The sequence below is a fragment of the Schistocerca gregaria genome, chromosome 8 (assembly GCF_023897955.1).
Source record: "Schistocerca gregaria isolate iqSchGreg1 chromosome 8, iqSchGreg1.2, whole genome shotgun sequence".
Lineage (NCBI taxonomy): Eukaryota > Metazoa > Arthropoda > Insecta > Orthoptera > Acrididae > Schistocerca > Schistocerca gregaria.
The window spans coordinates 113,958,623-113,986,225 of NC_064927.1; the positions used below are offsets into that span (position 1 = coordinate 113,958,623).

Sequence of the window (27,603 nt, forward strand, 5' to 3'; positions counted from 1 at the left end):
TGTAACTCTGCTCTAGTGACACTGTTATCAGTAACATTGCCGTTGCTATCATGTAGTGAAGATATTGATTGTGCCTTGCTGTTTGTGTACTTCACATATGACCAGAACCTATCGGGATTTTTTGCCGGATTTCAAGACAAGAGTTTCATTTGTGATTAAGAGAATCCTGCATTGAAGTTCGCACAAAATTTTGAGCTTCTGTAAAATATCACTAGTCTTGGAGATTTTACATTCTCTTTAATTTGGCATTCTGTTTTTGCTGCTTCTGCAAGTGTTCTGACCTGTTTTGTGTACTGTGTCTATTATTAATTTATTTGGTATAACTCTCTGTATTGCAATTTCTTTGAATTTAAGCCACATCTAATCTACACTTTCATAGTTATTTTGAAAGGAATAGAGGCTGTCTCTTAGGAAGGCGTCAAGTTAATTTTTTATCTTCTTCTTCTTCTTCTAATAGTTATGTTTTGCATTTATTATTGGTGGGTCCGGGTGCTGTGGTGTTACATCCCACCACAATGACATCACTGTATCCATTGCAATGCGTCCTATTTGTTAGGGTTCATTTGTTGCCAAGAGGTAGAATACCTGGACTAATTGTTCAAAATAATCTTCACAGGCAATATTTAGTATGAGTTTAGGTGATGTTTTATGCCTATTAGTGACTTTAAACATGTAATTTTGCCGATGTATTGAGGATAGATTGAAGCCACCAGTAAGTATAATTGTATGAAATGAAATGAAATGAGACTCAAGTCTTCTTCAAACTGTTCAGCAACTGTTTCATCTGAGTAGGGACGTCAGTAAATGGAACCAGTAATTAATTTATTCCTGTTGACAACAATAGTCTCTATTCATACTAACTCATAGGAACTACATATTTCAATTTTGCAGCAAGATAGACTACTTCTAATAGCAACTGTATTTAATTTGTCCTTTATGAATGCCGTCAGGTCTTTCATAAAAATTGTGGCTGAACTCTGATTTTAGGCAGCTTTCAGTATCTATAATGAGTTGTGCTTCAGTGCTTTCTATTAACGTCTGTAGCTCTAGTTCTTTGCCAACTCAGCTACAATAATTTACTACTTCCATAACTATGATTCCCATGTCAAGTCTTATCCTGTAGTTGACTGGCTGGTGCCCTATCAGAATGAAACCTTTTTTGTCCTCCCGAGATCCTCTGATTTAAAAAAGAGCCCAGTCCACTCCATACAGCACTAACTGTACTGCCACTTCCTTTGTGTAGTGGACCCCTGTCTTATTAATAGGGATTCTATACCCCATTATCCTATGCTGTAACTCTAGGAATCTGTAGCTTACGTGATCACAGAACCACCTGAGCCTCTGATTAAGACCCTCCATGCAGCTCTGTACCAAAGGTTCATAACTGGTCATGTCAACAATGCTACTGATGATGAGCCCTGCCTTCATCTTGCAAGCAAGACTGATAGTCTTTACCAATTCTGCTAGCTGTCAAAAACAACACAGAATCTCTTCCAACCCAAAGTGGCACACATTGTTAGTACCAATATGAGCCACCACCTGCAGTTGTCTGCAGCCTGTACTGCACATGGCATCTGGAAGGACTCATTCCACATCTTGGATGATTGCCCACAGTATGCGCATGGAGTGCACATCATATTACTTCTCCTCCTTGGCAGCACGATCCTCAGGTGCACCCTTTGTGTGTTTAACATTGAGGCTCCCAACTACCAGTAAACCTACCATCTGTTATTGCAGGGATCTTGCAAGCTAAGGGGCTTCCTCTAAAACAGGCCAAGAGACTGCATCTGGCTTAGAATCTGTATCAGCCACACCTCTCTCCCAGCCACTAGGGAGGCCTTTCAATTGACCCGCCAAAAAGTCTTTTGTTACCTGCCACAGCTTGGGGCAACTTCCCACTCGGCCACTGGTGAAGGGTCAATCTCATTGTGGGCACTAACCAGGGCATCAACAGTACTGAACTGATCTGGGGGACACATGGAACATACTGGACGGATCCCCACATTTGTCCCCTCACAGTGATGTGTGAAGCTCCGAGTTGAACAATAACAGATGTGATACTGTTGATTTAAGGTTGACTTTCATACTTGCACTAATTCCACTATGACTGATAAATTTTCACCCAAAGCACAATGTGAAAGGAGAAGACAAATTGCAAATGTTTCTCAAAGTCAGTCATTGCGTCTTTACTAGTCTTTTGAATCTCCAATCTATTTTTTAACTAATGAATCATGAACCCCTGTAAAGTACGTATGAAGTTAATGCTTTCCATGGTTGGGATTGAACAGGAAGTTAATTTAAATTCCAGTGACATGTTAATTTTGTCTTGTGGTCACTGGTTACTGGAGTGTGATAACAATGTATAGACCTTCCATTAGGTTATTAGCTTGTAATTTTCATATCTCGTAGAGTCAACAATTTTTTAAAATTAACAACTACTACACTGAATTCAGAAAAAAACACACAACTTGCAAATCAGTACTGCACAAGGCCTGGCCACACTATTGGAAATAAAATGTGAGGGTAAATCAGTGAATGAAAAAGAATATTCTAAATTCTTTAGTGTTTATATTGATAATAACTTGAAGTCACATGTTACAGAGCATCTTAAATGTCTAAACTCTGCAGCATTTGCATCATAGAGAATATAATATTTTGATGATGAAAATGTCAAAACAGTTAACTTTCCTATTTTCATTCAGTAATGTCTTATGGCATCATATTCTGAGGCAACCAGCCATTGTTTGTTGCACAGAAGCATATAATAAGAGTAGTGTGTGGGGCCTACTCTGGAACCTACAGTAAACAGGTGGGCATACTGACAACAGCCTCATAGTACATTTAATGCCTTGTGGAGTTTGCTGTCAACAATAAATCACAGCTTCAAACAATTGTAATGTTTTTAAATATGATGTGGGAAGGAGAAGTGATTTACACCATCCATCACTCAGCTTTAGTGTGGCATAGAAAGAAGTTATGATGGCCACATGGGCTAATATAACAATGAAAACAATTAATTTTTGACAAAATGATTTAATTGGATAGATACAAAATCTACTCACCAAGCTGCAGCAGATTACACACATAAAATAAGGCTATAATTAGGCAAGCTTTCAGAACCAGTGGTTCCTTCTTCAGGCAGAAGTGTTGAAGGGGAAGGGAGAGAGGTGAAGGGAAAGGACTGGAGAGGACTAGGAAAAGGGGTAGATTTCGGGAAAGTCACCCAGAACTGTGGGTCGGGGGAGACTTTCTGGACGGGACAGGATGAGAAGAAAAGACTGATTGTTGGGGACTGCATCAGATGAGTTTTGGAAACCTGAGAGCTTAAAACTATAAGACAGGGTAATATGAGAGATTACTGCTTAAACATCATGTGTGAGTTAATAAGAGTGAAAAGTTAATTGCATTGTGCTGAACAGAGGTGGGAGGGGGCAGTGGAAAATAGATGGGTAAGACAATGAAAGGTGTAGAAAACTAAAACAAAGTGTCAAAAAGAGTAGTTGCTGTGGAGAAATACTGACACAGAAGAAATCAACCAATGGAAAATCCAGGATTGAATGTAACAATGTTACTGAAAGGACAGTTGCTACTCATCATATAGTGGAGTTTCTGAGTTGCGGATAGGCACAACAGAAAGACTGTCACTTTCGGCCCACGAGGCCTATGTGGAACATAGATCACACACACACACACACACACACACACACACACACACACACACACACACACACACTCTCTCTCTCTCTCTCTCTCTCTCTCTCTCTCTCTCTCTCTCTCTCTCTCTGTGTGTGGGTGGGTCGGTGGGTGGCTTCAGCTGCAGAGGCTGCAGCCATGTGTGTGCTCTGCCTTTACCTTTGCATGCATGTGTATCCATTTTCAACAAAGGGCTTGTTGGCCAAAAACTTATACTGTGACAGTCTTGTTGTTGTGCCCATCTGCAGCTCAGTATCTTTGCTATATGGTGAGTGGCAACTTTCCTTTCCACAATACTGAGACAGAGGAAAGAAACATAAACTGAGGCCAGGTGGATGGCAAGAACAAAGGACATGTTGTGGTAGTTTACACCTATGGAGTTCTGAGAAACAGGTGTCTGGGAGAAAAATCCAGATGGTGCGTATGGTGAAATAGTCACCAAGGTGGTGATTGTGGTGTTCTAGAGAATACTCTGCCCCATGATATTGCATGTTGCCAGTATACATTCCACTGAAAGACTTGCCTTATACCCCCTCCTACCACCACCTATACCAGCCCCATAACTGGCAAAACATATGCTATTAACAGGAGAGCCACCTGTGAAACAGCATGTCACATGCCAGCTGTTATGTAAACATTGTTTGGCCTTTTACATCAGCATGACTGCCACCAAATTATTAATTAGGATGAATGGGCATAGGCAGAGAGTGCAACATGTATTATCCTGTTGCAGAGCATGCTCTACAACATGACAATCGTGACCTCAATACCTGTTTCACCACTTGCGCCATCTGCATTCTTTCCACAGACACCAATTTCTCAAAACTCCGCAAATGGGAACTAGCTCTACAACATGTCCTCGGTTCTCACCACCCACCTGGCCTTCATTTATGTTAATTTCTTCTGTCTCAGCGTTTCTTCACAGTAACTACTATTTCCTTCACTCCATTTTAGTTTTCTACATCTTTTCCATCTGTTTTTCACTGCCCCCTCACCCACCTCTGTTACATACAATGCACCTAGCTTTTCACTTCTATTAACTCAAGCATCACATTTAAGCAGTAATCTCTGTCTTGCATATTACCCTGCATTCCACCTTTAAGCTCTCGGGTTTTCAAATCTAATCTGATGCAGTCCCCAACAATCAGTCTTTCCTTGTTGTCATGTCTGTCAGTCTCCCCTGACCTGTGGTTCTTGGTGATTTCCCCAAAATCTACCCCTTTCCCTGGACTTCTCCAGTTCTTTTCTTTCACACCCCTACCTTCCCCTTCAACTGTTCTGCCTAAAGAAGGAACCATTGGTTCTGAAAGCTTGCCTAATTATAGCCTCCTTTTATGTGTGTGTTCTGCTGCAGCTTGGTGAGTATATTTTTTATCTATACAATTAAATTATTTTGTCTTATTCCATGTGTGTTCTCCACATCTTAGTGAGAAGTCCCATTTATCCATGTCGATTCCATGTGTGTTCTCCACATCATAGTGAGAGGTCAGATTTATCCATGTTGATTCCACATATATTCTACCCACACTGTGTGACGTCATCAACTTTGGACTCCTGACCTCCTCTACTCCTGTCTGTTGTCCAATATGGTTCCTTGTTTTCTTGTCTCTTCTACTGACCTTTAGTCTGCATCTCTCCTCTGCTTGCTCAGAAATCTTCGCTTTTTGTTTTTTGTTAATTTTGTGACTGAGAGTACGTATCTCACTAATTCAGTTTCAAAATTATTGTAAGCACTCCAGTTCATTTATACCCTCCTGCTTACTTATTTTATTGTCACTGTTTTCAAGTGCTTTAAACACACAAATTTGTCAAATGGTTCATGATGTGGAATCTCCTTCATGTACACCAACACAATTTCCCTGCAATTCACACTTAGTGTGTGGTAGAGGGTTTATAGAACCACTTTCAGATTATTACTTATCTGTTCCGCTCTTAAATAGCACATGGGAAAAATGAAAGCTTAAACCTTTCTGTGTGGGAACTGATTTCTCTTAATTTATTAAGATTATCATTACTCCCTATTTAGGTTTAAGTAAACAAAATATTTTCGCATTTGGAATGGAAAGTTTATGGTTGTAATACACTCACTGCCATGTTTCATGATAATACAAAAACAAGTAGTCTTTCTTTGAACTTTTTGATGTTCTCCATCAATTCCATGTGATACCTTAATCCTATGTGATAAGGATCCCATTCTGTACAGCATTACTCCAGAAGAGGACAGACAGTGTATTGTAGGGAAATTCCGTAGTAGATTTGTTGCAGCTTCTAAGTCTTCTGCAAATGATATGCAGTCATTGCTTTACATTTCCCACATATTGTATGTGATGGTTCCATTTTAAGTTGTTTCTATTTTAATCCCTAGGTAATGAGTTGGGTCAACAGCACTTAAGTTTGTATGATATATTGTGTAACAGAGTTTTTTAGTACTCATGTGGACAACCTCATAGTTTTTTTATTTACAGTCCATTGGCACTTTTCATGCCATGCAGCTATCTTGTTTAAAACATTTTGTAATTTGTTTTGATCTTCTGATGACTTTACTAGATGGTAAATGACAGCATCATTGGCAATCTATCTATGGTTGCTCAGATTGACTCCCAATCGTTTTATATAGATTAGAAACAGTAGAGGGCATATTAAACTTCCTTGAGGGATGCAAGATATCACTTCTTTTATTGGATGACTTTCTGTCAATTATTACAACATCGGCATCATTTACAAAGAATTGAACAGGGCTGCTCATATTGTCTGCTGAACCATTCACATAATTTAATAACAACAGAGAGACTATAATACTTCCTTGGGGAACATTAGATACCACTTTCATTTCCCCCGATGATTTTTCTTCAGTTACCTCAAACTGTTACCTTTCTGTCAGGAAATGACAAATCCAATCACACAGTTGAGCCAACACTCCAGAAGCACACAATCTGATTATAAGCTGCTTATAAGGAATGGTATCAAAGTCCTCTGGAAATCTAGAAATATCTAATAAACTTGAGATGCCCTGTTAATGTCACTTCATGCCTCACTTCTTACAATTGTCAATTTCTTATAAGTGTGATATCTAATGGAGACTGTAAACATTGTGGTGCTTTCTATAACATATGAGCACCATTCAATCATGTCACACATCCATCACTGCCATGTGCTAAATTGTAATGGTGCAGTCAGTTGATGGTTCTGATCCCAGAATTCACGTGTGCCATCAGGATTTTCTGTGTGCTGTCTATATACACCAATAAGTCAAAACATTTCTTCATAGCACGGCATTTACTTGATAAACAATTTAAAAAGACACTCACAGTAAAACTGGTATTGTTCATGTTTATATACTGTTGCCAACCAGTGATTTGATGGATTTTACAGAAATTAAATTACTGCAAATCTCCATGGCTTACCATAATGTAATTCACTCTGAACTGGACTTTGGTGTGTCTTTAAAGTCTATCCTTCTCTCCAGTATTTAAGGGATGTGAGTCACAAAGACCCAAGTATAAATATCTACTAAATAACAGAACTACAGTGCCTGAAGACTAGTGCTTTTTTTAGATTTCTCTTAATAGTACATAAGAGTTTTTCCCTTTGCATATTAGATTGGTCTGTATATTAATGTGGTAGCAATCCAACTTGACTCCACTGTTATTTCCACAACACTGTCTACCATCCTAGCGAAGTAAAATAAATGAAGTTTGTGTGAAATTTAAAATGAGTGAGAACTGATGAGTAATATATCTTATCTTAAAGAAGTATTAGTTCTGCTTTCAAAACTGGTCTTAGATTTTGTAATATTTCCAGAGTTATGGAGGATTTAATATTATGATTTACATTTATTTCAGATGATGTGTTTGGGTTACAGTTGTAAGTGTAATACATGATCTTTCGTCCTCCAGCATCAGTTCAATAAACATTACTCTTCAAATCACTCATTAAATTGCATTTTAATATTTCACAGCAGCTTCCTTTGTTAATACAGCATACAATTTTGGAATGAGATAAAGGAGAAGGTTCACCATGAACCCTGTCGTCCTATTATGGTCTTTAATTGTTATAGATCCTCAATTCATCAAAAAATAAATAAGTGAAATAAAATGGGGTAATATATTAAATGGGTTTCAACTTTCAAAACATGAATTTCATACAGAAATTGTAAGATATAATTTCAGGAGGATTGTATGGTTTTGTGTGTGTGTGTGTGTGTGTGTGTGTGTGTGTGTGTGTGTGTGTGTGTGTGTGTGTGTGTAACCAAGTCTTAAGTACTAAAAATAGAGTTCATTAGTATAAATTTTGTTTAGGGTCAAAGAGTTTGTTGCCAAATGTTGCAATAAACTTTGACCTGCTAATCAATTATGAAATTACATCTGACACTGACAAACACATCTAAACTAACTAGACTAAAAGACAGTAGACTGACAGATGTTGAACCTGTGCCTTCTTTTCTCAAGAGCCATAATTTTTTTTTAATTGAATCAAAAATTTCCTCAAAATCAATGAATCACATATAGACTGATAATTCTTATTTGTTGCTGCATTCTATAATTTTGTTTGTGGCTTGAAAGTGGTCTACTGAGCTACATCTATACTACTGTATAAAAACAAGTCATTGTTTACATTATTACCAAAAATCTCAAAATGTACTTGACTGATTCACTTCAAATTTTTCATGCTGCTCTAATAAACATTCAGATGGACATAAGCTATATATCTTTTATGTATATGAAGCGCTATCAAAAAATACAGTGAATAATTTTACTAGCGACGAAGTACTATGCTTGCATGGAATTTTATTTAATCTCCTTCAAAATACTGTCCTTCATTAGCAATGCACTAGTTCCAACACTGAATCCTTGACTGTAAGCCTTACTAGAGGGCTTCTTTGGGATAACAGTCAGCTGCTCTGTTATGGCCTTCTCAGTGTTAAAATGTTTTCATTTAAGAATGGTTTTAATTTTTGGGAAGATCCAGAAGTTGAATAGTGCTAAATCTGGTAAGTAGGGCTGATTTGGACAGACAGGAACATTTTTGGCAGCCAAAATCTCATTAATCAAAAGCAAAATGTGCCTCAGTGCATTGTTACGATGGAGAGTGAAGACATTGGCCCTTTTTTCTGGTCACTTTCTTCATACATCTTTTAAATTCATTGCAATATGGCTTTTGATGGATGTGCATTTCCATTGGGAACTATGATTTTTCATCTCGGGGTCATACCGATAGACCCAAATTTCATTGACAGTTACAGTTTTCAACATTAAGTCCAGATCTGAATGAAGATAGTCCTTCAACTCTGTACAAGCCAACACATGATTTTCATTCCGTTCACCACATAAAAGTCTGGGAATAATTTTGCAGCCACTCATCTCATTTGCAAATTATCAGTTAAAATGCTTTGCACAGACCCTGTACGTGATGCTAAGTTCTTCAGTAAGCTGTCAAATGGTTGTTCCACTTTTGAATGAACAATTTTTGCTTTTTTAAATGTTTTTATACCACAGAAATGATGAAGCACTTAAACAAATGTAGAAACTGAAGTACAACTTCAAACGGCCAAGATTGCTATTGTACAGGATTTATTGTGATGACCGGTTTCAGGAAACTATTTCACCATCATCAGGTCTGCAAAGTATAAATCAACATATTCAAGCACACTGGAATCAATTGTAAAGGGGTGTAATACAATTTTACATACCATCTGCTGTAAATCTTGATCAAATGCATATTATACCATGTCATATAGTAGATGATACTTCATGAACATGAGTACAATATATTAGCAAGTCAAGCATAAAATAGCAACTACATAAGACAACGTACATATTAAACTGATTATACAAGCTCATGTTTGCACATTAGCAGAATGAAGACTGAGATTCTCAAGGAAATGTAGAAATTGCAAACAATGCCATCAGAATTGGTGTTAGCATCCTTTGATATAACGAACCTCTATCCAAACATACCAGCTGGGGAGTGTCTTGCAATAATAAAGAATAACTTGTAAACTCATCATAAGTTCAGTCATGGAGAAATTGTTGTACTGATTGAGCTGCTTGAATTATCCCTATCTTACAGTTATTCCAAATTCTTAACAAATTTTACAACCAAAATGAGTGCTTGGTCATGGTTAAAGCCTGGATTGAACCAATTATAAAACAACTATAAATAGAATCTGTAGTTTACATTAGAAACAGAAAAAGATAATGCTATAAATTATTTGGATATCACTATTAAGCTAGCAAGAGGAGAAGGTGCGGACTATGTAAAGAAACACCAGTGCCTCAAAAGATGCTTTGTAAATAAAAGCGAAACACATGTTGTGTAATTCTTTTTAATTACATTTCATTGTAATGCTTTTGTCTTGGACATTATTTTATGCACTTATGTCACATACCGCATAGACTCTGTGTGACATACTATTAGGTTGTGACATTTCTGGTTGCATTTTGTTTTTGCTATATTTATCAATTTATAAAATGTGGTTAGAGCAAATATCAGTAGGGGAAATATAGATGCTGCCTATAAGAAAATTAGAGAGATCTTTAGAGAAAAGAGAACTACTTGTATGAATATCAAGAGCTGAAATGGAAAACAGTTCTAAGCAAAGAAGGGAAAGCAAAAAAGTGGAAGGAGGATATAGAGGGTGTATGCAAGGGAGATGTACATGAGGGCAATATTATGGAAATCTAAAAGGATTTAAATGAAGATGAGGTGGGAGATAGGATACTGCATGAAGAATTTGACAGAGCACTGAAAAACTAAGCCAAAACAAGGCCCTGGGAATAGACAAAATTCCATTAGAACAACTGATAGCATTGGGAGAGCCAGCCATGACAAAACTCATACACCTGGTGAGCAAGATGTATGAAACAGGCGAAATACCGTCACACTTCAAGAAGAGTATAATAATTGCAATTCCTAAGAAAGCAGATGCTGACAGGTGTGAAAATTACTGCACTATAAGTTTAATAAGTCATCGCTGCATAATACTAGCATGAAATCTGTACAGAAGAATGGAAAAACTGATAGAAGCTGATCTCAGGGAAGATCAGTTTGGATTCTGGAGTAATTTAGGAACATGCAAGGCAATATTGACCCTATGACTTCTTACAGAAGATAGATTAAGAAAGGCAAACCTACATTTATAGCATTTGTAGACTTAGAGAAAGCTTTTGACAACACTGACAAGAATACTTTCTTTCAAATTCTGAAGGTGGCAGGGATAAAACACGGAGAGCGAAAGGGAGAAGCTACTGGGACAAGGTTGTAGGCTCTCCCTGACATTATTCAACCTGTATATTGAGCAAGGAGTAAAAGAAACAAAAGAATAATTTGGAGTAGGTATTCAAAACCTGAAGTTTGCCAATGACATTGTAATTCTGTCATAGACAGCAAAGGACTTGGAAGAGCAGTTGAACAGAACGGACAATGTCTTGAAAGAGGGATAGACGATGAACATCAACAAAGGCAAAGGAGGATAGTAGAATGTAGTCAACTTAAATTAGGTCATACTGAGGGAATTACATTTGGAAATGAGACACGTAAAGTAGTAGATGAGTTTTGATATTTGGCCAGCAAAATTGCTGGTGATGATCAAAGTAAAGAGAACATAAAATGTATACTGACAATGGCAAGAAAGATGTTTTCAAAGAGAAATTTGTTGACATAGAGTATAGATTTAAGTGTCAGGAAGTCTTTTCTGGGAGTATTTGTATGGATTTTAGCAATGTATGGAAGTGAAACATGGATGATAAACAGTTGAGACAAAAAGAGAATAGAAGTTTTTTAAATGTAATTCTACAGAAGAATACTGAAGATTAGACAGGTAGCTCACATAAGTAAGTGGAGGTACTGAATAGAATTGAAGAGAAGAGAAATTCGTGGCACAACATGACCAAAAGAAGGGATTCGTTGGTAGAACACATTCTGAGACGTCAAGAGATTACTGACATAGTACTGGAAGGAAGCATGGAGGGTATGGGGAGTGGAGTGTGGAGTAAAAATCATAGGTGGAGACCAAGATATGAATACATTAAACAGATTTAGAATGATTTAGGTTGCAATAGTTACTCGGAGATGAAGAGGTTTGCACAGGATAGAGTACCATGGAGAGCTGCATCAAACCCATCTTCAGAATGCAGATTGCAACACCAACAACAAAATGTGTGGAAGTATTAAACATTAAAACATGAAAATTTTTGTGGCTATACTATTAATTCCAATTATCCCTGTCAATTCCTATTTTACACTTAGACTTTTATCTCTATGATAGTCCCTAAACCTTGAGTTACAAGTTAATAGCTTAAAAGAGTTTGAATTGTGTACAGTAAGCTGTATAGCCACATTTGTGTAGATGTTAAGACCATAATAACGTATTAATGGTTTTTATGAGTAGAATCTTTTAAATTGTATTACATAGCAAGTTTCAGGATTATGGTATTTATTTCTGTGATCTTGTAATCCATATCATTTACACCATGACCTCAAGCACCATGCTAGTACCTAAACATTGAGCTGCATGTTGATAGCATAAATATTGTGTGTTGTAGAAAGCCAGCTAAGCAGTTTCATTGTATGGCTGCTGTAATTTTAATGATGTGTTTGTGGTAGTTACAAATGGAACACTTAATGTCCCTTTTGTAGTTCCTTCATATTTGCTTAACTACAATGAGGTATCGAACACCAGTGTATGGTTGTCTAGGCTTTATGCTGCCTGCATGTTATGACTTGTATATTTTTTTTGTATTTGTTATTACAATACAAACAGTCCATATGACTGGCTTCACTTCTTCAGTATTAAATGATATATTGAAGATCCAGTGCTTCATGTTATGTTTTTCAAGGTGATTTTAAGTTTGATACAAATTAATTTAAAATTATTATACTTAATAAGTATAACATACTCTGATCATGATTATTTATTGTATGTTTTCGGTGTAACCTCCTTGGATCATTGGTTTGCCTTTATACGACATACAACACAATGTACTTTGATTTGTAGCTGTGCAACTGGTGGGTGGTTGTAACATCTGTAATGTTTACTTGAGAATCTCGGTCTTCATTCTGCTAATACTCAAACATAAGCTTGTATAATCAGTGCAATATGTAAATTGTTTTATGTAATAGTTGTCTTGCTGATATACTATTGTTCTCATGTTCATGAAGTATCATTCTATGATATGACATGGTATAATATGCATTTGCTCAAGATTCAGTGAAACATATACAGCAGATGGTATGTTATGTGCCATGGTATAGTCCATGTTTATGTAAAATTGTATTGTGCCCCTTTACACCTGATCCCAGTGTGCTTTAATATGTTGGTCTGTGCTTTACAGATTTTATGATGGCAATGTAGTTTTCTGAAACCGGTCTTAACAATAAAAACTGTACAGTAACAGTCTTGGCTGTTTGAAGTTGTACTCCTGTTTCTACATTTGTTTAAGTGCTTCATCTCTTCTGTGGTATGCTCCTCCCAATTTGAATTCATTATTCATTTGAGATAAAAGTATCTTCAGGAATTCTCCAGGGAAGTGTTATAGGACTGCTATCAATACAGAAGAGTCTTGATAGTTTGAGGTGAACAGGATTGGGACCATCTCGAGCTACTAAAAACTTGGAATATATAAATTTACGTGAGAAAAAGGAATAAAATGATGATGAAAAGAATACAAGCATCAAAATATGAAATTTATCAAAACAAATGTTTTGTATAGGTATTTACATTGTCAGAATATCAGAATTAATGTTTTAAGTCAAACCTGGTTACAGTTTACTTTATGAAAAAAATTTCAGTGCCTTTTGTTTGGTGAAGCTGTAATATTTCCTCATGACAACGTCATGCCACTGTTTGAAGAGCAGAATGTTAGTTGGTGTTGCCTCGGGCTGCTGTTCCTCAAATTGAATGGTGTCCTCAGGTGCAGGGTGGTCATCAGTGTGCCTCATTACTAGTAAAATCTCGCCCTCATCACCTTTGTACTGTGTTGGGGTGTTAACCACGTCAATTGTAGAAGACTGTGTGTCTTCTGATTGTTTGCCTGGATTTAACTAGTCAGTTATTTCCACATTTTCTGCCATTTCACAGCCGTACAACGTTCTAATTCAATTACACACTGGATGATCATCCTCTTCGTCAAAATATTCAGTTTTGTTTTAGGCCTACTTTCCTGTAGAATTTTCCTCCATGAGATGGAAACTGTATCTGACTTTGTCTCACTTCAAGACTTTCTGATCCAATAAACAACTTCCTTCACAGTCACTTTCTTTAAAGCTCATACAATACTTTCATTTCCTTCTGAATGTGATGGTAACCACCGACACTTTTTCTTTAGGTATTTCAGAATGCCCTGATCCATTGGCTGAATCAACCTGGTAATGTTTGATGAGAGAAACAAAGTGTGGATCCTGTCAACCTGCAGTTCTTCTGTATTTGGATTTGGGAACGCATTATCCATTGTTAAAGCACCTTTGCATGGCAGTCACTTTCTTTTAAAAAAACTTTTTGCACTGCTTTACAAAAAGAGTTCAAAAACCAATTCTTGAAGATTTTCTGATTCATCCAGATGCATGTAGACTACCAGAAGATCTGACTGGGTTACATTCTTAAATGCTGTTGGGTTGGCAGACTTCCCAATCATGACCTGTTCTTGTTTGTGGGTTCCTGAGGCTGCCATGACTGTCGGAGCACTTTACTTTTTTATGCCCATGAGCACTTTTTCTTTCACAAGAAGCAAGTGTTATTGCCAGCAACATTTTTAAATTTAAACCAGTTTTGTCACAAGTGGAAATTTGTTCATTAGATTAATTTTCTTCAGTTATGATTTTTTAAAACTTTACAAAAATTTTTGATGTGGTATCAAAGTTCCCAAAGTGTTTTTTAACATACATCTAGTTGAGGCACTCCATACCTCTTCCTCCACTTGTCGCGCCAGCCCACTCAAGCGGTGCATCTCCCTGAGCCCATTCTCTCACTTGCTTTTTGAGTTTCCAACTTCAGCTAAGAGATTCTTCCAAAATATACTTGAGTACTGCTAGTCTTTGGGATCCCCATCGGGTTGGATTAAAGGAAGAGATTGAAGCAGTTCAAAGGTGTACTGCTTGATCAGTTGCTGAAATTCTCAATCAACACAAGAACGAAAACAATCAATTATTCATGAAATTATTTTATTGGGTAGATAAAAAATCTACTTACCAAGTGGCGGCAAAGAACACACGTAAAAGACTGTTATAATTGTCAAGCTTTCTGAGCCAGTAGCTCCTTCTTCAGCCAGAAGGGCTGAAGGGGACAGAAGAAGAGTGAAGGAAAAGGACTGGCAAGGTCTAGGAAAAGGGTTAGATTTTGGGAAAGTCACCCAGAACCATCGGTCAGGGGAGGCTTACCTTATGGGATGAGAAGAAAAGACTAATTGTTGGGGACTTCATTGGACAAGATATGAAAACCTGAGAGCTTAAAGGTGGAAGATAGGGTAATGTGCAAGATGGGGATTACTACTAAAACATTGTTCATGAGTTAATAAGAGTGAGTAAGCTAAGTGCATTGTACATAATGGATGTGGGAGGGGGCAGTGAAAAATAGACGGGAAAGACAATGAAAGATGTAGAAAACTAAAATGGAGTGAAGCAAAGAGTAGTATGCTCATGTAGAGATAAGTTACTCAGCTCATAATAATTGTTCAGTACAGACACGTGGGAGATATGTGTTAATGTGTTTCTTAAGTTTCCTTTATTTGCATATTGTGCAAGGAAGCACAAAAAGTCCCTAAAGTTGCATTGTAGCCATACATTTGTTTACATTTTGATGCAATAAGCTGAAAGATCTCATTTACATTCTTCTCTCCAACATAATTAAGTAGAAGTTCTCTCTTTATTATTCAGTTGATGTTTCCAAATGCTAGTGTAATTTTTATTTTGTTTGGTTCAGCAAATTTCTCACAAGCGTTTTACTTACACAGAGATGTGTTTAGCCAAATTTCTATAAACTTGTTTTTCTTTTCTTGTTGCTTCAACTAATATATTCCTCAAAATTTTTTATTTTACCAAGAGTGAAAAAGTGCCTGCCATGCCTTATAATTGTTCTATCTTTGGTATGAAGTGATTGTTGCCATAGTTTTTGCATTTGGATGATTGTATTGCCATGAGAATTATGAAAGAAAATGAGGCTCATAAGTGATTTTGCAGTATATTGATTACAGATATGAAGATAGTGGAACAAGATGGGAAAACTGCTGCTCTTCAGACTGAATTCCATTTGCCTCGTAAAGTTCTAGGCAGATAAGGAATGATAAAGGTAAAAGGTCATGGGAAGTGGTGTAAGGTAACAAAAGAAACAGCTATGGATGACTTTTGATAGGAACAGTTGGACATTTTGAATTCTGCAGTATTTATTTCATAAATATCATGCAAAAACCAAAAACTAAATTCCAGTGCACGAAGAAGAAGAAGAAGAAGAAGAAGAACAACAACAACAACAACTCAGTTCTAGTCACTCACCCATTTTCAGCTGATAAGAAGTGTTTTCATAATCACTGATAAATGCTTTGTTGCTAATTCCTTACAACATAATTTTGAAAAGATGCATTATATACAGTTCAAGACCTGCAAGAGGTCTCTTTTCAATATATGTATAAAATATGATGACAAGCAGACAGAAATGGTTGACAGTGATAAATTCTTGAGAATGCAAATATTATAATAAATTACAGTTGGAAAGAACATACTTCAAAGGTGCTGAAGCACTTAATTTGTACTTTTGTTGTGGATAATTTCACACATAGGTTACATAAAAACAAAAAAAGCTAGCATATTCCACTTCTTTTATTGTATAATGTCATATGATATCATGTTCATGGCAACTGACCAAGGCAAGTTAAACATTTTCAAGTCCTAAATCCTGTAGCATGAATTACTTTGTGTGCAGCCTCGAGAATATCCTGCAAAGACATGATGATTTTGTGTCTTCTAGCTTTGAATCATTTAAATGTATTAACCAAGCAGCAGCTAGCATTTTAGATAACACAGTCATTTATCTTGCAATAAAATAATTTATGTCTTGTTTTGTCTTGTCTTGTCTTGCCGTGTCCCCCTTGACCTAAAGTTGAGGGTAACATCAGTATTCATCTTGGAGTCAACATGTTTACTTCAGACCTTTATTTTTCATCTTAACATGTTAACGTGTACTTATTACTGCTAAATGTTTTTATTTCTATTTTTGTGGTTGTACATGCTTATTCATTTGATGTGGCCATAACACCTATTAATATTTTTGTGTAATACTTTGTACTCATCTTAATATCAGTGTGTGTTATCAGTTTGAAAGTTCTAACCAGCCATAGATAGCTTCAGTTCCAAATATCACAAAACACGGTATGTAATGTAAGGAAAGTTTGTATGTTTTTAATCCTGGTACCTTGGCAGACTAAGAGCAAAAACAAAGGAAGTTAGTGAAAGAACATTATTTGTTGTAGCTGTAAATAACAGAAAACAGAATGATATAAGATAAAAGTATACCTAGAGCTTTACTTCTTTCAAGATAGTTATTATTTATTCTGTTGTGAAACTAAGAAGCACTTGTTAAGAATGAAAAAAAATCTAGATTGCCATTTTTTATTGGTTGAGAATTATTTGTGAGCAGTTTTCTTGCAATAAATGTGTTTATTTTCAGGTCCAGATTGGAGGACATAACATCACATCAAATATTGCAGAAGCCTTTCAGCTGATGGGTTACTGCCCTCAACATGATGCTCAGTGGAAGAATATTACAGTCAGAGAGCACCTCGAGTGTTACGCAGCCATTCGAGGTGTGCCTCCAGAAGACATTCAGAGGTACAAATACTAATTCCTATTTCTCAGTGGGGCAGAATGTTCTAACTTTGTAGTGGTATTGTTAATGATGCACCAACACATACTTTGTGCTTAGACTGTCAGAGTGATAGCATTCTCTTGGCACAACATGTTAACATCATGAGAATTTTGTTATTGCTTAGGTAGTATGTATTACAAATGCATTGGAAATGTGGCATACTGACAAGGTTGTTACAGGAATCCGTCACATGTTTAGTACATCCATTACTGTGATTCTTTCCATCTGTTATGAAGATTGCATTGTGGAAAATCTATTTTTCAGTCTTCTTTCGTCCTTCTTTGTGTATAGTATTTCTCTTCCATGACACTTTCACTGAAGATATCACATTTATTTGATCTGTGATGAAGATGAAACAAATCTTACAAGTCAGCCGCACTTTAATACCTAAAGTAGAAGCATTTACTGAATTTGGCGATTCCATTGAAGGGATGTATTGAACCCATGACTTCTCATCACTAAACTGAAGCATCAAGCAAACGCTTTCCTTAAAGTTGTGTGACATCAATGGCTGCATCTCATATAAATCTGCATATTTAAGATGAAATAATTTTTCTGCACAGTGATTATATAATGTGGCTGTTGGCTGGTCACTACAGAATGATTCATATAACATAAAAGTATAGCTACTGCAGCTCAATGTCAAATCCCTAGTCCTGAAAAAAAATTAAAAAATAAATAAATAAAAGAAATGTCTGTTTTGCTTGATGGTCACAACTGCAGAATCAAAAAAGATTTATTGAGTGTAGACATCCTGCATTTGGCTGTTAAAAATTTTTATTTATTGTGATTTTTTTGACATATGGTCATTATCAAGCACTGTAAGATGTTGAAGCTCACTCTGCAACATTGTGACATGCTGGAACATAGTTCCTGACAGTCTGAAGTTGGAGACATATGGAGGTATAAATATACCCATGGTTCCACACATCATTTGAGCCAACACCATGTATCTAATGCAATAACAGCAAACACCTAACATGAAAGTAAAAGCAATATGAACTATGTGCACCAAAGTACAGTGTTCATGTAGCTAATGTGGTGCATGGATTACAAGGACAGTGAAATGACAAAAATATAAACATATAGAGTGTGTGAGCTTGAGTTTACAAAGATATTATATGTACAATGTGATTCCTTGTAAATGCTACAAACTTTGAGGAATGATGGACACTGGCCTTAGTTCACACATAGACAGTGTGTTAGAACATTGATTTGTAGCTATTTATGTGAAGAATGTTAAAATTGGCAAAAATTCATGTAATTTACATTTCACAATGTACAGGACTTTGAAATCTGATGCTACTGTGTTTATAGTGTGAAAAGATTATTTTTGGCAATGACACGTATACATGACAGATGATTTTAAAATATGACATGTGCTGAAGCACAGTCTTTTGCAGCACCACTTGAAAACAGCCCAAAGGCCGAAGCTGCAATTGTGAAATAAATAATTTTTACAGTCAATGGTGAATATGATGTCCCTTAAAATATTCTACATGACTGTGAACCCTGACCATGACTTACTGTTGTAGAAACATCTTACAGGATGGTGTGCTTAATTATAGTTGGAATTTGTGGACTATCAGTTTCGGCAAGTAGTCAAGACCATGGTATACTTGTTGATAATTAGTACCTGCTTTATCCTTCATACGCATGTTGACGTGTGCTTTATTTACATGGTATCACACTTTTGTATGATTGTTGCATCTGTTTTATGTGTGTGGACTGCTACCTAAGATCTACACCTAAAATATTTTACCCACTGCAATATAAGGGTAGACTGCTACTCACCATAAGGATGACATGTTGAATTGCAGACGGGCAACAAAGACTGTTAAATGTTTAACTTTAGGCCAAAATCTTTGTCAGAAAACACACACACACACACACGGGGGCTCTGACTCATAAAAAATATTGGGGGTCACATACTGTGGGTCTTACCCCAGGAAATTATCTAAATTTTAGATGATAAATAGTGAGTTAAGTTTTTTTTAAGCATTTTAGCACCCTGAAAGCTGGACTCTCGATAACTAGACACTCCGGGAAACTCTACAAGTCTGACACATTTTTTGACTTTGAAAAAAGAAACAAAACATAAACACGCACGGTATTTTCGTAAAAAGCTAATGTAATTTACAGTAATAATCATGCTTATAGACTATTACAGAGCAATGAATATATAGCTCTGAAAAAGCTGAAATATACAAATCAAGCCCTCATTTGCCTTTTCCAGATCAGCAACACTTAGATGAGGGCATTGAATTATTTCATTGACATCCTCTATTGGGTTCATTGCATGGCAATAAAGACGTAAAAAGAAATGTCTTGGATTGTAACACTGACTCAGGGTAGCCTGCACATTTGTAACATGCTTCTGTTTTGTCCTCTGCAGAAAATGTATCAAAAAATTCTAGAAGTTCTTCAGAGTTTTTCAATATTCTCTAGATTACCATGAACCTTGCCAATGGGGGGGGGGGGGGGGCAGAGTATTGTGTGCCTCAGCGATACAGATAGCCATACTGTAGGTGCAACCGCAATGGAGGGGTGTCTGTTGACAGGCCAGACAGCAGCAACCTTTTCAGCAGTGCCGGGGCAACAGTCTGGATGATTGACTGATCTGACCTTGTAACATTAACCAAAATGGCCTTGCTGGCTGGTACTGTGAATGACTGAAAACAAGGGGAAACTACAGCTGTAATTTTTCCCAAGAGCATGCAGCTTTACTGTATCGTTAAACGATGAAGGTGTCCTCCTGGGTATAATATTCCGGAGGTAAAATAGTTCCCTATTCACACCACCAGGTGGGGACTACTCAGGAGGACGTAATTATCAGGAGAAAAAAAATTACTGAACTATCAGTTTTATAAGTCACGAGTGCAGAAAACTGACATGAATTCTTTACAGACGAATGGAAAAACTGGTAGAAGCCAACCTTGGGAAGATCAGATGGATTCCATAGAAATGTTGGGACATGTGAGGCAATGTTGACCCTACAACTTGTCTAAGAAGATAGATTAAGGAAGCGAAGACTATGTTTCTAGTATTTGTAGACTTAGAGAAAGCTTTTGACAGTGTTAACTGGAATACTCTCTTTCAAATTCTGAAGGTGACAGGGGTCAAATGTGTGGAGTGAAAGACTATTTACAATTTGTACTGAAACCAGATGGCAGTTATAAGAGCCAAGGGGGCACACAAGGAAAGCAGTGGTTAAGAAAGGAGTGAGACAGAGTTGTAGCCTATCCCTGATATTATTCAATCTATACATTGAGCAAACAGTGAAGGAAACAAAAGATAAATTTGGAGTAGGATTTTAAATCCACGGAGAAGAAATGAAAACTTTGAGGTTTAGTGATGAAATTGTAATTCTGTCAGAGACAGCAAAGAAGTTGAACAGAATGGACAGTGTCTTGAAAGGAGGCTATAAGATGAACATCAACAAAAGCAAAACGAGGATAATGCAATGTAGTCTAACTAAATCAGGTGATGCTGAGTGAATTAGATTAGAAAATGAGACACTTAAAGTTGTAGATGAATCCTGCTATTTGGGGAGCAAAATAACTGATGATGGTTGAAGTAGAGACTGGCAAAGTCAATGGCAAGAAAAGGCTTCTGAAGAATAGAAATTTGTTAACATCGATTATAGATTTATGTGTCAGTATATTTTTCTCAAAGTATTTGTATGGAGTGTCACCATATATGGATGTGAAACGTGGGCAATAAAGATGAGAAGCAACTAGAAGCTTTTGAAATGTGATGCTACTAAAGAATGTTGAAGATTAGGTAGGTTGATCATGCAACTAATGATGAGGTACTGAATAGAATTGAGGAGAAGAGGAACTTGTGCCACAACTTATCTAGAAGAAGGGATCGGTTGGTAGGTCATGTTCTGAGGCATCAAGGGATCACCAATTTAGTATTGGAGGGTAGCGTGGAGGGTAAAAATTGTAGAGGGAGACCAAGAGATGAATACACTAAGCAGATTCAGAAGGATGTAGGGTGCAGTAGTTACTTGGAAATGAAGAAGCTTGCACAGGATAGATTAGCACAGAGAGCTGCATCAAACAAGTCTCTTGACTGAAGACCACCACCACAACAACAACAAGATACTAGAAGCTCACTTAGTCCATCAAGTTGCGCAAAGGGGTCCTACACCAGCTTGGTCGTTGGCGCTCTCACAGTGTATGCTTCTGAAAAGTCCCATTCTTTTGTTGGATTCCCTTACAGTGTTTATTAAGTCCTTGGTTAAACCCATAATATCCCTCATAGACATAAGATGGCGAAGACTGTCTACAACTTCCAAGTCTAAACTATGAGTATTGCAGTGCACATAATGTGCTTTTGGTTGTATATCCAAAACTAACTTTTTTTTTAGTCATTTGAACATACCTCTCATATTCAAGGCACCATTATAGCACTGTTCTCGTTAAGTTATCCATTGACAAATCAAGATGAGCAAAAGTGTCTTTTAAAATACTAAACAGAGTTTGTGATTCAGTATTGGGGGTCTTGTATAAGCCAATAAAGTCATCAACAGTACAACACCTGTTTGTGAAGCAAAGGATCACTTGCTTCATCAACCATAATAGAAATACGTTCAGTCTTCTTGATTAAAGCCAATACAGACTTTCCTAGTAGATCAATGATCTCATTTTGAATATCGTGGGACATCCACTTACACCCATAATGCCCTAACCAATCTTTAAACTCAGTTATGTCATTCTTTTGGAGTTCCAACAATTGAAAAAAGTTTGAGTTTACATCTTCGTGCACTCCTATAGCTAGTCCTTGTCAGCATAGAAATTGCATGGTAGTAAAAATTGTCTCAAGAACTAAATGGCCTTTCTTCATATAACTATCTAACTGTTCATTCAATTGGGAGGCCACATTTCAATTAGTGATAGAATTTAGTTCCAGAACACCTTCTTTATGCATAAACATATTTTCATTAAGGCAGAATTTTTCCAAAGCCCTTTTCCAGTTAGAAAACCCTACAGAAGTAAATGCATCTTTTTTTTTTGAAGAAAATTGTAATAGATTTTTAGCATCTCCCTCTTTGCAGGTTTTGCAAAAAACTTTTTCGGTGTTGTTATTGCGGTCTTCAGTCCTGAGTATGGTTTGATGCAGCTCTCCATGCTACTCTATCCTCTGCAAGCTTCTTCATCTCCCAGTACCTACTGCAACCTTCATCCTTCTGAATCTGCTTAGTGTATTCATCTCTTGGTCTCCCTCTATGATTTTTACCCTCCACGCGGCCCTCCAATACTAAATTGGTGATCCCTTGATGCCTCAGAACATGTCCTACCAACCGATCCCTTCTTCTGGTCAAGTTGTGCCACAAACTTCTCTTCTCCCCAATCCTATTCAAAACTTCCTCATTAGTTATGTGATCTACCCATCTAATCTTCAGCATTCTTCTGTAGCACCACATTTCGAAAGCTTATATTCTCTTCTTGTCCAAACTATTTATCATCCATGTTACACTTCCACAGCTACACTCCATACAAATACTTGCAGAAATGACTTCCTGACACTTAAATCTATACTTGATGTTAACAAATTTCTCTTCTTCAGAAACGCTTTCCTTTCCATTGCCAGTCTACATTTTATATCCTCTCTACTTTGACCATCATCAGTTATTTTGCTCCCCAAATAGCAAAACTCCTTTACTACTTTAAGTGTCTCATTTCCTAATCTAATTCCCTCAGCATCACCTGACTTAATTCGACTACATTCCATTATCCTCGTTTTGCTTTTGTTAATGTTCATCTTATATCTTCCTTTCAAGACACTGTCCATTCCATTCAACGGCTCTACACTTCATATTCTAGCCATGTACATTTGATCAACCAGGACTTCTGAAATGATCTTCCCTTACCGGATGTCGAGATTTCGGCTGTGAACGGTTCACGCCTGAAGACGATGAAGCAATTGACGACACAATAATTGTTGGAGGTTGACGTGCAGTATTATCAACTTGTAAGCGCACCTTTTTGGTAACAAATTTATCCATTGCAAACTTAATTCACAATACACTAAGAGACTAAAGTAAACAAATAAAATATAGTCATATAAAATAGTCCATTAGACACTAAAGTAGGAACACTAAACATGTCTGCGGCATCCACTTAACAAAACTATCCACACTGAATGACTGCGACAGCAGGGTGGGCTTTATACATCCACAGCGTCATAATATCTCAAAGTGTCAAGGTGACACAAGGTAGAGGGTTCCAGGTGCTTCTGCTCCAGTTCTTCTGATGCACCACAGTCGCAGCGCTGGCCAGCTGGCACCAGACTTTACCCGAAGGTTCGCTCACCAGTACAAATTCTAAGTGTGCCCACAACACCATAACACTATCATGATTCACATCACTCTTTTTCAATTAACCTCCTTACTACCATAATGATTATTTGTTTTAACTCATTATTCGGGGGGAGGGGGGGGGGGGGGGGCGGGGGGTCCTCTGCCTCATGCACATGACAGACATTTCCGGCTGATTGGACCAGAATGCAATCTATCCTTTTCCTTGTTTTGTTGATATTCCAATGTGGAGTTTCCATTGTTTGATTTTTTACCCTCTTTTTATCCTTGTATTCTGTTGGCACTATTTACTGTGACTAGGTAGGTACCTCATTTTTAATATGAAATATTTCAGTTGTGATTAGATGCGCATATACTTATATGTCTATCTATTACTTACTTTGTATAGAAAGTTCTGATTGAGAATTGTTGTTGTTGTTGTCTTCAGTCCTGAGACTGGTTTGATGCAGCTCTCCATGCTTAATCATACAGTAAAGCTGCATGTCCTCGGGAAAAATTACGGCTGTAGTTACCCCTTGCTTTCAGCCGTTCGCAGTACCAGCGCAGCAAGGCCGTTTTGGTTAATGTTGCAAGGCCAGATCAGTCAATCATCCAGACTGTTGCCCCTGCAACTACTGAAAAGGCTGCTGCCCCTCTTCAGGAACCACACGTTTGTCTGGCCTCTCAACAGATACCCCTCCATTGTGGTTGCACCTACGGTACGGCCATCTGTATCGCTGAGGCACGCAAGCCTCCCCACCAACGGCAAGGTCCATGGTTCATGGAGGGAGGATTACAAATTATTTAGTAATAAAAGAGACAATTCACTGAAAGGCAGAAGTGCTACATCGTTAATAGGTACACAAACAGATGGTACAGAGCTTTGTTAGCTTTAGGAATGTACTTCCTTCAAGTTTGCGTGCTTGAAAAAGGAAGTGCAATCAGAAAGCTAGCAAAGCTCTGTATCTTCTGTTTGTGTACCTATCGACAATGCAGCAATTCTGCCTTTCAGAGAGTTGTCTCCTCTATTCCTACATAAATTGTATCACTTACTTTAAATGAGAATGTTTACACTGGCACATAAGGTGCAAGGAATGACACCTCACGCGTGTCTGTATGCACATGCTTTATCTTTAACTTTATGTAGGACTCTTGATCCTGTTACACTCATTATTTACAATGTTTCGTGTGGCTGGGCAAGTCAGTTCAGTTTTACTAAATGGTGTGTCAATTACAGTTTCACTACTAGATTTATGTGTACTTATGTATGTGGATATTACTTACCTGACTTTTAAATTCTTTATTTTTTATTACTTTTATATTCACGTATTCATCTGTTGCAATTGTCCTTTGTTTGTATAAATTCTGCAAACTGTATGATATTGACTCTACACACTAATATCATATTCTCAAGTACACCCTCTTTATATGTTTACATCTTTGTCATTTTACCACCACTGTGATCCATCCACCACATTGTCTACATGAGTATTGTACTTCTTATTATTGTAGTAACTAAATGATGCGTGCTCCCATGATGTGGCAAACAGTGGGAAGACTTATACCTCCATATTGTATTTGAATTCAGACTGCTAGGATCTATGTTGCAGTGTGACATGACTTATTGTTGTAGATCAAAAAATTTTTCAGGTGACTGTCAACAGTGTCAATACACTTGGAGAAGTGCACGGTCCACACTTTTCTGTCTTACAATATATTTTGTGAATAAATATATTGTAAGGCAACAAAGTGTGTATCATGCATTTCCCCAAGAAATGTTGTAGAGTGGGTTTAGACATCCCAGAATGCTTGACAATATGTCAAAACTGCAGCCAGAATAAATAAAAGTTTTTAATAGCCAAATGTGGAATGTTTGCATTCAATAATCATACCAAAACTGTAGACCTAATCCTCATCAATACTCTACAGTAGATTTAGTCAAACTGGAATGACAGTTCATTGTTATACATCCAATCACATAAGTGCAGTTGGATCAGAACAACTGGAAATTGCTGCACACAGCCAAATATATACCACAACAAAGTAATCTGCCAGAAAAACCATCTCAAATACTACAATTTTTTTCCTCTTTTTTTTAAAAAAATCATGCTTGTGGAAAACTAATGTAGAAATCTGCATAAAATTTTAGTTCACTTTTTCTTTTTAATCACAAAAATGAGATACAGCCAGTCTGTTATTTGCATTTTTACGAAAATGATTCCATAAATCTGAAACTAAATATTATCATCTCACTTTCAAAATTAAAAAATCTTTAACATTTCCAGCTGCCTCTTACAGTAATTTGCTGTTTTATCTATATAATAAACTGTTTTGCTTCTAGTCATACATATTTCCCTGACAACAGTTTCTCATATCTAATCTTAAACAGAAGTCATACAGTTTACAGTTTCACTAATAGACTAGTCATTATGAACAAACATTCCACGCTACATTATTCTTTTACACACATTACATACAGCATATAATTCCATTCCCATTGAAAAACGAAAAGCTATTCTTTCGAACCTCTACTTTCCGCTATTCCTGTTTTAAACAGATCTATCCTTTTTTCCCCTATATTACTTCTTTTACTATATTTTAATAAGTACTTTCATAATTTACTCCCACAATGCTGTAAAAAATTACTGTTGCTTCTCTAAAAAAAAAAGTCCTGTAGGTTATCAGAACAAAGTGTTCCCTGACAAAATGAGCATGTAGTTGAAATATCATCAGGTAATTCTAATCGGCAGTCTCGTTGCCAATTTTGTTATGAGGCTTCTGTGGATTTTCTCAAAAGTCTTCAGTTAGTTTCTGCTTCCTTCTATGTGTGTTGTCACAGCTGATCCTCTCTCTTCTGTTTGTAATAACTACTCTCTTAATAGGGCATGAAATACGTAAATCAATAAGTATGTGTAAGCATCCCAATGGTAGTCTTCATCACTGTGTCTGAAATACAAAGAGTTCTTTAAATGTTTTAAAAGTCAGCAGAAGAACCCTGTGTTGAAAGTCTCCTTCCAGACTGTGAATCAAAAGTACATAGTGTGTATCAAGTTGCCTGCTGAATGCTTGATGAAACACTTATTTGTGCTCAGCTATAACTGCTATTTTCAGGGTGGTGGACATGTACCTGATGGGTCTGCAGATCCATGAACATGCTAATAAGCAAAGTCAACACTGTTCAGGTGGAACCCGCCGCAAGCTTAGCTTTGCAATGGCAATGGTGGGTGGTCCTTGTGTCGTATTGATGGATGAGCCGAGTACCGGTATGGACCCTCGCTCAAAGAGATTTCTGTGGGATACAATCCTTGCTAGTTTTCAGGTCAGTGCAGATATTTTTGCAGACAGTGTTTATCAGTGCTACATAATCATGTGTTATTTAGGTGTGAATGTAGAATAGTTTGAATGATGGATGCTAGGTGTGATAAACAATATTATGCACATCAAATAGATGACATTGTATTCCATTTCGGTTCAGTACTGACACTTTCCTTCCTCAAAGGAAATTTATAATCTGGATAGATGTGATGAGGAATTGATTTAGAAAGTTGGTCACTTGTTACTTCTGGACAAGAAAATGTAGTGAATGTTATAGAGTCCAGGGTTAACAAGTTGAACACCATATCAAACTGTTCTTCTAGAGTACTAGAAGAGTGAGCACATAAATTTAATTTCTATTTCACTGTGTTGCACTTGCCTCCACTTTAAGAATAATGATTATGTGTTAGAGCATGTTAGATAATTGAGAAATTTTCTG

The 27,603-nt window shown here is 36.9% G+C and overlaps 1 protein-coding gene across 2 annotated transcripts in view; it reads left to right on the plus strand.

Moving 5' to 3' along the window:
• Positions 1–27,603, plus strand: part of LOC126284038 (cholesterol transporter ABCA5-like) — a 333,206-nt gene that overhangs the window by 287,784 nt on the left and 17,819 nt on the right. For both annotated transcript variants that reach the window (XM_049982602.1, XM_049982603.1), the window contains 2 exons: positions 17,348–17,508; positions 26,961–27,168. In XM_049982602.1, coding sequence (XP_049838559.1) covers positions 17,348–17,508; positions 26,961–27,168 — 369 coding nt within the window. The remainder of the gene's footprint in view (positions 1–17,347; positions 17,509–26,960; positions 27,169–27,603) is intronic.